General features: G+C 40.1%; 1 protein-coding gene across 2 annotated transcripts in view; it reads left to right on the top strand.

Annotated features, from left to right (window-relative positions):
• The first annotated feature begins 1,744 nt into the window (after positions 1-1,744).
• The window catches only part of afap1l2 (actin filament associated protein 1-like 2), a 40,120-nt gene continuing 28,748 nt past the window's right edge, over positions 1,745-13,116 (top strand). Inside the window, exon 1 of one of the 2 annotated variants that reach the window (XM_034214419.1) lies at positions 1,745-2,126. In XM_034214419.1, the coding sequence (XP_034070310.1) occupies positions 2,111-2,126 (16 nt within the window). In that variant the 5' untranslated portion in view covers positions 1,745-2,110. The remainder of the gene's footprint in view (positions 2,127-13,116) is intronic. The other variant, XM_034214418.1, reaches the window with a different exon arrangement.

Here is a 13,116-nt window from a genome sequence, read left to right as displayed (position 1 = left end):
AGACTAATTCACACAGCTTCAAGGCAAAGTATTGAATAATTTCTGTGAATTGTACAATGGAAGAGGATGAAAATATGTTTTCAATTGAATATTTCGCTTAATATTTCTCATAACAAAAACCTAAATTTATTTATTGTCTTTGGAGACAATAGTTTGACACGCAGACAAAGAACAAGCATGGGAATATATACAAAAAAGACACAAAAGCCAGATTTTGTCTTCAGATTTAAAACTATACTGTAGCTGTTCAAACATTTTAAAGCAGCTTACCATCCAGAAAAGAGACCCTGTAGTTTAACATTTAGATGAATACAGAGTGCATTCAGCAGAACATCTATTATTGCTTTTTCCAGCTTATCCTTTCATTGTCAATTCATCCTAACTGACAAGAGAATTGATTCAGATTTTAAATTAAACTGAAACTTCATGCTATGTTATTAAATAGATATATCCCTAAAATAAAATATACCCAGTGGTGAAGTCTCAGAACAAGTATTAGCTTCAGAGGAACCAGTAATGGGAAAGTAAAGATAAGTGCGGTTAGGACTGCCTGCAGGTGTGTGGATTCTTGAAAAATAGCAAAAATGCTTGATTATATTCATATTAGCTGTTCTTTTATTTCTTTGAATCTTGGAATTGAAGGAATTAAGAATAAATCATCATCAAAAGTGTGAGGCTATAAAGGCAGTTTGTTTGTTTGAAATGCTGAAATCTCTTTTGAGGCTGATATTTGTGACTTTAATGTAAAACATGAAAATGGTTCAATTTAGCACAACCTTAAACATCTCAAACAGTAAACAGCAATACAATACCAGAAACATTATATTTATAGTAAATCACTGACATTTTTACTGTAGGCTACACTGAATACTTTTCATACATTAAGTACATTTTTCTATTACCTACATGCAACTAAAGTTTGAAGGACTTTGATTTGCAGCAGAGTATGTCCGGTGTAATACAAGTGCTTTTAGTTGAGTGGAGAATCTAAATTCTTCTTCCTCAACTTTCAGAACAGAATATAGCTTAAAACGTCAAAAAATATATCAAAATATCAACTTCTGTCCCAACCTAACCCTCTTCTCTCTCTCGGCTGCAGTTTGATCATTAACCAGCATCAGATTACACCACCTGCTTTATCTGTGGGTTATCTTGGGTGTGACTGGTGGAATTTAACCATGACCAATTGGGCTTGCTATTTTGCTACTCCAGATAATTGTTCCTGACCACGAGCATGGTAGCCTATGTTTCAATACAAAATCTTCATCCAGATTGATGGTTATATACAAAACATTTGCATACACGTCACGCGTTTGAACCCTCCTCTGGAGCGTGTTGCGTTTTCTGCGGGACATTCCTCTCATACCTCCACCCGGCCACGCTTCTCCCACGCGGCAGATAACTTCACTTTCTTATTGTTTGAAAGTACAGTTCTCACCCAGTTTTTCTTTTTAAATACATCTTTTAAGAGTAATATTATCGATAGCAGTGTTTTCCTCAGGCACTATTTAGACACCATTTCCTCTCTTTCTGTCTCATCTGGCACGGACGAACTGTGTGGTTGTTATCGACTTTTTTTCAAACATTTGCCCCATATTTCTGACAGTAGTCCCACCCATTCAGGCTTAACACTTGTATGGGTTTATTTTAAAAACAAAATGTATAGGTTTATCGCAGAAAACAAACCAAACCTGATTAAAGATCCCCCCTACACACACGCACACACACACACTTACAAATATACGCCCCATAATGCAACCATCCTCTCCTAAAAGTTTGTCCTCTTCCTCACTTTGTTATTTTGGGAGAACCTGAATGACACCTGAAGGAGTCTCAAAGCTGCAGTGTGGATGCTGCATTTGGGAGGAGGTGCAGCAAAAGTAGATGAGGAAGACGATGAGAGCGCTGTTGTTCCGTCAAATCTCTCCGTGTCTAACCCAGCAGTCAGTCACTCAGCCAGTCTGTGTGTATTGTTGAAAACGGCAGCGTCGGGCTACAATCCGCACAAATTCTCCGTCCCATCACCCAGAAACTCATCAGCAAACTTTTGGGATTGTTTGATTTTATGAGTGGAGGAAAGCGAGGGACTAGAAGGTGAAACGGCGAGGGAATGGAGAAGCACAAAGGTAAGAGTTTTTAACTTTGTGTCATAACATTAGACTCTGCTGACTTCTCGAGTTTCTCCATGACATCGCTGACAATGCATCTTTACAAAAATGCTTGCTTTTCAACCATTTGCAACAACTTTTAAGTAATACACATTTAATACACACCACATCTGGCATGTTTTTGAATTTGGATGCATTAGAGTCACCAGAACTGGGTAGAAAGACAACAAATCTGATGTTTTTCTTTAAATTACATTATTTATTTCTTGTTTTGATAATTGGGAAACCACCATTATGATGTACATCTTCATGTTGATTTCAGTTGTGGTTCCTCCTGCTGTAAGAAACATTGTTTCACTTTGCTTAGCTTTGGTATTGGTCACCTGCCACTAATACTGATGCTTACAATTCCTCAGGGGTGGGTTATTGAAGGTAACCAAAGAACAGCCAAAGACTGTCTTGTCAAACTTGTAAGCTGCCTTTGGGCAATGTGTCCTCAGAACCAGAGTTGAATGCAACCTGTGTGTCACCAAGCATATGAAGATTTGTGGCTTATCCCTAACTGCCTCGCCATCCAAGTGGGCTCTATCAAATAGTTTACACTGTGGCCACTGATGAATTCCAATAGCAGCAACATTGTTCTCACAGCATTCCTCAAATTCCTGCGGTTATTTGCCCATGAGGGGATGAGCAAGGCCGTTTAATACTTCTGGATTTGCAAAAGGATCGGCCATGCAATATACCTCGTCTTGCTGTCAAAACATGTAAAGACAACAAGCAAATAGGCTAGTTAGAAGGAAGTTTATCAAGTCATCTTTGGAGCTGAGAAACATGACATCTGGACCCTCAACACTTCATCCAGTTACCTCACCCACACCAGAGACGGTCTGGGTGAGGTTACTGGGTGAAGCAGCTTGCTGGACTGAAAACAATAGTGACTAGTCTAACTGGAATGGACAATTTGAAATTCTTGCTGCAACATTCCCCATCTCCAGCTGACCAGCAGCCCAGTCTGTTTACTCCCACTGTCTCTCAGAGTGGAAGCCAGTGCTGCAATGTGTTCATTCATGGTCCATCTATCATACAAGAAGTCAATGAATTGATGAGACGACTGGCAAGGAACTAACTTGCATTATTAATTCATTTTTCATGCAGTAATAGGAGAAGTTTCTCTGCTTCAAGCTACTCACATTTATGGATGTGCAACTTTTTCTTCTTTTATTGTGTAAAAAATTGAATATCTTTGTGAATTGTGATGGGAAAGTCCATTATTTTCTGACATTTTGTAGATTAAACAATTGTTCTACTGAGGAAATAAGAGCTATAATGTGCATTATCTTAGGATATACATTCATTTTGACAGAATGTAGTGGAGTGATGCCATGTTTCAGCATTAAAGAAATTGCACTGATCTACATTGTTAACTTGACTGTATCTCTATCAGTTCTATTGTCTAGAGACCAATACAGCATGTGCCAGTATCTTAAATCCTCGAGTGGGGTGGGCCTGAGTAATGAGGATCCAATTCATAAGAGTAAAGGAGAGCTGAGGGCAGGTGGAGTGATGCAGGTCAATGATCCCACACCTGGCAGTTAGAGGGTGCAGAGAATGAGGTGGTGTGTGTGGGGTCGGAATAAGAACTAGTTTGTCTTCTGTTGGCAGCTGTATGCAGCAGCACCAGGACACCGAATTAGATACTAACAGCCACAGGCAGCAAGTGGAGGAGGTACGACAAAGGGAAACCTGGGAAAATGCAGGGAGAGACAAGGCAAGGCATTGTTTAGTATTCTGGATAAGCCGTTTCTCCCAAACCTGACTCATGCAGGTTTCATTCCAGATAAACAACTTTCGGCAGCTCATGTCTCTGATCTTCAATCGTTCTGCTGGAGATGGAGATCACACTAGTGAAGCTACCAGGAGCTCGGATATTTAATGAATACTTGTATCAGTAGGGCTATCATCAGAACGGCAGATTTTTAAAAGAAACATTACACATAATTGTGTTGTAATTTCCCGTAAATATAACAATGAAGGGGAATGGAAAAGTGTGTTTATTTATCCTTTTTGTGAGTTCCTCTCTAGTATTTATTATCTCCATTTCCTTGTCAATCATGCCCCTGCTTGTTTTGCTTTCCTTGTTATTATGGATCTCACCAGTTTCTGGGTAAAGCATGTCCATGTTGAATTCACTGTGCTGGCTGCACACTCTTTGCGGTTGGGTTCCCCCCCCCCCCAAAAAAAAAGCAGCGATGGGCTCTAATAGGATGGCTCCTTTTCTTGCCTCGAGTGTCAGTCGTCTTCTCCAACAATAATTTGATACTGTGATCGCTGCCAAAAAGAAAAAGACAAATGATAGCATATACGTAGACAGATGTATTGATGGGCATTTTTAAAGTGGATTATTCGCTTGAAACACAAACCATGAATCTGGGTAAAGTGTCATTAATTATTTTTGCCTTCAGGCCTTTTGATCTGCTGTGGCAGGAAGGTTATGAATGAATTTAGACAGCAATAAATAATATATATAGCTCAAATTCAGCTTTCAACCATCCACTGCACCATTATTATGGTTATGGTTTCAAACCATAAAATGTTTGTGTGCAGTATTATGTGATGTATTGAGGAAAACCACTTGTTGCTTAAAAGTTATTCTCATTGTTATTAGCGTGCGTATGCCAGTACTGGCTGGCTTTCAGGGGCCTACAGTCTGGGAACTGCAGGGATCATGTCAGTCAAAATGACTCCCAGTCAAAATATTAAGCAATTTCTGTAAAAGTCTGAAAATTGGAGTGTCAAAAGTGCTTTTCAGTGTAGCATGACAATGTGAAAGAGTCCGTGGGTTTAGTGGGTTTGACCCTGCATAAGCTCAGCGGAGGCAGACTGAGTTTTAGGACATCAGGGCTGGCATGGGGTCCCCCGCTTCACTTGTGTGTGTGTGTGTGTGTGTGTGTGTGTGTGTGTGTGTGTGTGTGTGTGTGTGTGTGTGTGTGTGTGTGTGTGTGTGTGTGTGTGTGTGTGTGTGTGTGTGTGTGTGTGTGTGTGTGTGTGTGTGTGTGTGTGTGTGTGTGTGTGTGTGTGTGTGTGTGTGTTTGTGTGTGTCATGGGCTGTACTTGCCAACGGGGAGTGAGTGGAGTGCGGGTAATTCAGGAAGCTATAAAAATGATGAAAAGAAAGACGGTCTTCCTGATCTGTGGCAGCGCCTTTTCACCCTCAGGCTCTCGTTCCTGTTCATTTACAACACATCAAACGTGGCCTTATTTATTGGATACAGGAGCTCTGGATCAGACCTGTATTTTTTTTCTCGCCAGGTAGAAGGAAATGGTAGATTAGAACAAGAGCTTACTGTCTTGTAATCACACACACATGCACACTCACTGGATCTCACTCTCCCTGCAGCCCTGGCCACATATCTGTGGGATAATAACTGAGCACAGAAGCTTTCATGTGGGTGACTCTGAGGGGGCATTGCTAGTTAGTTTTTATTTGTCAGCAGCTGCTTCTAGTCTGTCGCTTTCTTTCTCATCAAGCCAAGAGCGTGGAGCCTCGTAATTCTTTCTTTAAACGTGAATCTGCATATATCTGCATTTTGCTGTTGCTGGGGTCCTGTAGAGCGAGGGGACGTAAGAAGAGATTGGAGGAGGGATGTTGGCAGGGTGCTGCTTTAAGAGGAGGAAGTGGAACCACACTGAGCCTCTTCTGCGCCATGGCCCAGGGCATTTTTCATCTCTCTGTGTGTTTGTGAGCAACATGGGAGAGAAAGAGATATAGAGTTGTGTCTGGAGGAGTCACAATATTATCATTTCATGGCAAAGGAACTATCCAGCATTGACTTATCTGAATGTACTGCAGATATTAGTCAATGCTGTTGGTATCTTTAGTGGTTTCTGATGTAAAATAAGAGAACTCATGTTGGATTTATTACAGCAGTGATTGGCTTTTTCAGCGGTATTCACGTTCCAGTTAGTGCCGTAAGATATGATAATATGTTTCAGTTGTCATTAAACATAGTTAGCTGCAGGCTACATAAATTCCTCAGAGGTTTCCAAAAATAAGAATAAGAATAGCATAAATGGCAGATTTTGGCATTATCCTTGAAACTTTGTTTTAATTCAGCTTTTTTTCTCACTTCCCACATATTTGACTTTGCTTCCTACACTCTCTCACACACATACACAAACTTCATGTCATCGACTAAGCCACCATTTTGAACCTCCAGATCAGGCATTCATCTGCAGGGACTACAGTAACATACGCTGCATCCTAATCAAGATGAAGTTGCTCGAGTACACCATGGCTCCTTCCTTTTAAGATCCCATTAGCATGTTCCAGCTATAAAAACGGATTCCTCCAAGGGCTGAGCTGTAAGGCTCGATATCACTGACACTGCACAGATCTAAAGACAGACTGGAAGAAAATAAAAGGGTGTTGGTAAGATAAAGCGTGAGATGAATAAAGACGAGGTTCAATAGTTGGGACAGAGGGGAGATGAAAGAGGAGCAACTTGAAAAAGAAAATGGAAGTACGCTTAAAGTGAATCTTCCTCACGTATTTGTAACTTGATAAAAGCTAACACTTCAATCTAGCCTATAGCTATGGTTTTAACCTTTGCTGCCCACAGACTCTTTTTCTCTTAAGCCAATTCTGTTTTATCTTGTTCCTCATATGACAATGGAGCTTTGGTTTATTTGCTTATTTTCATACTTACATACAAGCCTGTATCATATTTTGATATTTGGCCAAAAAGAAAAGGAAAACTCAAGAGATGTTAATAAAGGAGTCAAAACAGTATGTACTACAGTAGTTCAAAAGAGTCTTCATGACAAGACTGCAGGTTTTCATTTCACCGAACAAACAGCAACTGATTCCACTGAGTTCCTCTTCTCTGGTCGAAGATGCGTTGAGTAGTGCATCAAGCTGCAGCAGCATTAAATCCAGTTAACTCTTTTGCCATGAACAAACCACTGGACAACCTCAGGCTCCACCTACATTGCATGTTTCCCATAGTGTAAAAACAACTTCCTGTCGATAGTGAATGACCTCCTTTCCGACCTCAAGCAACTACAATACTGACATTATTTGATTTGAACAATTTTTCCAAATCAGCGATTATTGATTTAAGATGATGACTTTTGAGTCTGTTTTTCCTCCCCTTTATGTATGGGCTCAGAACAGTCTCATAATACACACATGCATACAGAAGTATTCACACTTGTATTTCATGATCCGCAAAAGGATTCACACTTGTGTTTTTCAATGCACACACAAATGTGTTCCGTTTCATATTGATCTGGAAATACAAGTGTGAATCCTTCTGTGTTAATGTGTGTATTATGAGACTGTTCTGAGCCCATATATATGTCCATGATAGAATATGTGCTTGTGCAGACTCTGCAGATACTGTAGTGTTGTTGCATGCGATAAGGGGCTAGATGGCGAGAAACATGGTCAGATCTTCTAAAAACCACATCCTCACACACAACAACACACTAAAACTGAAACTTGAAAACACTGACGCACTTTACCACAGTAACAAAAAGACCTGATGCACAGAAGAACCTTAATATTGAAGTGAAAAAAATACTTACTGTAAACAGCAAGTCCTGTCTAAACTACTACTCTCACAGTATGCAGCCATTCCATATAAATATAAATCTTTACTAGAAAACAAAATAAAAAGGGAAAGTGAAAATGACAGAGAAAGAGGAGCAGCAGTCATTTAATACAAATATTTTTATAAAATGACTGCTGCAGTCGAGGGACTGTTTGTCACGGTGTAGCAAGGAATAATATTGAATGGTTATATTTGACATTTTTCCTGCTGGCTAATATTCAGAGAGCATGTAATGTATGGCTAGAAATATAAGGCAAGTCATGACAAAACATCTCTACACTCCATCACTCAATATGCTGTAGTCTCTGATTCAGGGTCATGGGGAGAAATATTACTTATAAGGAAGTAATTGGTATTTGCCACACTTGAGGTTACCTAACTGTTGGAGAAAATACTGTTGTCTCCTCTTTATGGGTTGTTTTAATGCACTGATACTACAGTACGTGTGACTCTGCACTGTGTATGACCTTGCAGCTGCCTCTTCTAATGATAGGAGGAGGCAGGGCATTTCAGGTTGTTGATATTTATGAGAAGACACATGATTGTTGTCTCCTAAATATCCCACTTCTATGAGGCGTGAAGGAAGTGTTAGGTTTCCCGAGAAGTGACTGGAGATGAGAACCCGCTATGCAAGCACTACAACTGAGACTGTGGTGAAGTGTCAAAAAGGCTTTATTTTGTCCACGACACTGACAAGGAGTTGACGAAGCACACGTAGAGGGAAGACGTGGAGCTGGGCTGCTCTGGAGGGGAGGCTGGACGTGGCAGGCAGAGCGGCTGGAGTATGTGGATCTGGAACAGGAAAAACAAGCAGGATTAGGAAATGATCTCCCTTCAATAGGAGCATCAAAAAAGTCACTAGGAAAAAACACTAGTAGGCCTGGACGATAGTTTACCACTGAAGAATAAACGAAGAACTGGCGAAGTCTGAAGATGGGAACCAGGGTTTTAAGCAGGTGCAATCAGTGAGATGAGCAGCAGCTGAGGCGGTGAGTTGGCGGGAATCAGAATGTAGGTAACCACGCCCAGCCAGGGAGACAGACACATAGACAAACAGACAAAACAAACACAGACAGGGGAAAAAGAAGGAGGAAGTACTGCAGATCCTCACAGGAAGTACGTGACTCTTTCCAGAAGACGTCGCAGATGTCCCCGTCACCTTTCCGACACCTGCTGATGAGATATTAGCGCCACCTCGATTTACGACTTTGTTGTTATCTCCGTATTTTGAACTATATAAGCCTGATGTTTTTTCCTGCTCCGTTGAGCAACATACCCCATGTGTGAGTTAACCCATATCCTTTGTATGTGATAAATTAGTACCTGATTATTGATTCTCAAGCTGGTGTCGAGTGATATTTTCCTAACACTAACCATAAGATTGCTAAGAAGATCAAGATATTAAAGTTTCTTGCTTTTTATTGGGGAAAAGTATTTTAGTGTAACAGTACATGCTGTTCGTTCCAGATAAATCTGTGATAACAAGATCCGCTACACTCATTATATGTGATGTTTCTATCAAAACCACCTTTTGTTGAAACTCAAGGAAATATTGACTTAATGCCTTGTGAATTGGACTTATGTGCTTTACCCATATTGTTTGTTGTACCATTTGTCCTTAGTTTGTATATGTTTCTTTAATATTTAACTCCTCTTTTGTGTCCATCTGTTTCCAAAGCTCCTTCAGTTCAGCTGCTATCAGACACATGCAGCTCTCTTCTTTTGAGTCATCAAGTTCACACCTGCTTTCGACAGCAATAACACCAAAACACAGTTTGGATTTATCGAGCCATGTCCATGCAGGTCTCTGCTCCACAGCTGAACCCAGCATGCAGCTGGGAGAAGGACCACTGCCTGCCAATAGGGATCAAACACCAATCAAATCAATGTTTTGTCCTTTAATTGACCCTTGCCATGAGCCAATTATCTGCTTTATCACCAGAGCCAGGCCAGACTGGAACAAACCAATCCTACGTGGCTTCTTCTCTCACTTGGATGCATTGAAACAAACCCAAGGGTCATTCAGTGTATTCCTCTAAACGTTTGGCGTATAAGAGTCAAACGATAGGAAACAAACCTGCTCTGACATTTCTGCTTCATTATACTGAGAATGGCTTTAAAAGTTTTGGTGTACAACCCAAACCTTCTACCGTTGGGTTAGGTCACTGGTTCCAATTCTCGTTCCATCAACCACTTCCCTTTTACCTGGAGTTGTATCTCTTTCATTGTCAGTAAAAATATGACACTAAGTAGACTCAGTGCTGTGAATAGTTCATGTTATTTCCTATCAACATTCTTTCTTTTGAAAATGGAATTGTGTAAGTGTGTCTACTTTTGAATTTTATTCACAAATTACATTTACATGAATCTTAATACAAATAGCCAACAGAAATGTACCAACTTAGCACACATTGGGTCAATGTAGCACCAACGCTTTACTTACTAGCCATGGGTAGAAAAAGCAAAAAAGTGTATTCGTCTAATTTATTCCATTAATGTTGGGTTATATTCTTACTCAGACCAAATATGGTATTGTCGCACATCGTTACAATCCACTCTAGTGCTTTCATGTCACTAAGGTTTGATGTTAAACTTGAGCGGTTTGACTTTGACTCTGCATCACAATAACTGTACTTTAGTTTGGGTTAATAACCCAATTGTAAAATGTTGCTGGGAACTTCTTCAAAACATAATGACAATCAGGCACAGTGGTCTAAAACGGCTGTCTCCTCTTTAAAACATACCAAAGCAGCTGCTCAAGTGGGGTGCCAAACTGATGAAATCACATTTAAATACACTACCAGTTAATCTCTATCATGAGTAATGCAGAGTTGTGGGGTAAACAAGTTTTATGAGTTTAAAAAATGCTTGCTCAGTCTAATTTAATGTCCCATCATTACTTAATCATGTTAAACAAGTTAACACTGTGGTGGTTTGTTGGTAACCGGTATAAAGCCAGCATTGTTTCTAACGATTGTGCCCTTTGATAGTATGTCATATAAGATACTTTAACATAACTCGATCATATGCTGCATCAGGCTATAAGAAAAACATTGATACTATGTGAGTAAGAGTCTGTTTGGCTTTGATCAAAGGCAAACACACGCTTAAAACCAGCACAAATATTGCATCAGTGAAAAACTGGATATTTCCTGGAGCATGAATTGATATGCAGGAGTTGTTTTGAAAGTAAGACAGATGGAGGAAGATGATGAAATGATGAGGAAACAGGAAAATGTGGCCAGTTTGATTTGAGAAAGGTATACAAATGATAGAAGTACAGACCAGACACATTGAAAAGTGGTGGCAAACATTTGAGGGGCTTTTGCTATTAAGAGCGCTTTGATGATGATTTATGGGTTTAGTAAGGGTTACATATTGAACGCTCATTACTGATCAGTATGGATACTTGCTGTAGTTGATACTACATTTAACCCTGAGACAGTGTAATTGAAATGAGAGGCCATGCCTGTCTCGTTAATTCAATTAAATGAAATGCTTTCTCTCGTCTCTGCTAAGATGTATCCTGTTAGTGTTGATGGAGGACGTCAAGCTTCTCGGAACAAGAAAGGCTGCCAGGATCCCAAAATGACCCTGTTGTTTGGCAGAAGATTTTGTCAAAATTAACATGGAGAGTCGTCATACAAACCCAAGTTCAATTCCTTCCCTCTTTTGAATGAAAAGCCCCTATTTAGTTCTATTTTGGTCTAATCCCTTCCTTAGCTGACCAATTTGTTTCAGTTTCAGTAGGACCTTGTTGTCATCTCCCTCCTAACAGGACACACAGGAGGTTGACAGATGTGGTTGAAGATTAAGAGTAGGCTATCATTTGTAGTCCAGATGCACAGTTGGAAGCGCATTCAAATACGTTCTTGGTTGGTTATTTTTGGAATTTAATTCAGCCTAATTTAAAGAATGAGCTAAAACCAGGGCCAGACAAGGTTAACAAGGCAAGGCAAGGCAAGGCAAGTTTATTTATATAGCACTTTTCAACACAAGGCAATTCAAAGTGCTTTACAAAAAATGAAAGAGATTAAGAAAATGGCATTTAAAATCAGTCATTAAACAGATAGAAACAAAGCACTGATAATAGCTTAAAACAAATATTGCAGGAAGCATTTGTTGTGTATAATCTCTGGTATTTTTGGCCTGTTTATGTTAATATAATGGTGGATGACTTTCAAATCTAACCCATTCTTTCACTATAGTAATCTTGTTTTGGAAATAATCCCAAATGTAACTCTTTAAAGTAGACCTATCATGCTATATTTGAAAAATATATTGTAGGGCCATACCTCTAAAACACGTCAGGCATTGTTTCTGATAGCAACTTTCTGTGGGTCCGCTGCCGATTTGACGTCAGTTCGGATGGAAATCTGTATCTACTCGTTGTACACACGTTTTTAAAAGATTTTGGGTTTTATATTCTGACGCTGCGTGAGTTCCCCGACGCACCGGGGACACATATTTAAGTATAAAAGACATCACAAACTGCATTTTGCATGATAAGTCCCCTTTAAATATAATCTAATCAGGCCTTTCACAATACTGTACAGCTTGCTGATCGGCAAACGTATCAGAGCACTATCAACCACACTTTGAATGGATATCTTAAGTGTGTGAGAAATCAAACAAAATGACATGGTTGTATTGAAGCAAAGCAGGAAGTACAACCACAGGCATGAGGAAGAGAAATTCCCCTAACCCTCTGTGTGTTTGAAAATCCTATCAACTGATTACTGACACAAAAGTTGTGTTGTTAAGCGATTTCTATATCTTATCTGCCCAAGTTCTAATTGCATCACAGAAATATATTTCTTTAGTTGGGAATGCTAAGGCACCTTTGATGGCTGATGGTCTCTTATTCCTTTTGGCCATTCGACAGAAGGGAATTGTTTATGCTGTGGAGGCTGCGGTCACTCACTGGATGTGCAGTGGGCGTCTGGCCAACCTGTAGCCCACAGAGACTGCCTGCTACAGACCTCCCTGTCCTGTCAGCTGACTCTGTTTCCCAGGGTCCCCCAAACCAAAAGGCCATCGGAGTCAATCTCTGCAAACACACAAGAAGGAGAAACCGGAAAATGTTTACATTCGTAGTGAGCATGCAAACATCAGCAGCTAAACAACTCTTCAGAATGTAATGAAAAGTCTGTATAGTAGCATTTTAATTACTTTACATCCCCTATGTGTGTGTGTGTTGTGTGTGTGTGTGTGTGTGTGTGTGTGTGTGTGTGTGTGTGTGTGTGTGTGTGTGTGTGTGTGTGTGTGTGTGTGTGTGTGTGTGTGTGTGTGTGTGTGTGTGGTGTGTGTGTGTGTGTGTGTGTGTGTGTGTGTGTGTGTGTGTGTGTGTGTGTGTGTGTGTGTGTGTGTGTGTGTGTGTGTGTGTGTGTGTGTGT

Source organism: Gymnodraco acuticeps, unplaced genomic scaffold, assembly GCF_902827175.1.
Source record: "Gymnodraco acuticeps unplaced genomic scaffold, fGymAcu1.1, whole genome shotgun sequence".
In the NCBI taxonomy this organism is placed as follows: domain Eukaryota; kingdom Metazoa; phylum Chordata; class Actinopteri; order Perciformes; family Bathydraconidae; genus Gymnodraco; species Gymnodraco acuticeps.
The sequence above is the reverse complement of the archived record's forward strand: the minus strand, read 5'-3'. Positions and strand labels throughout refer to the sequence as shown.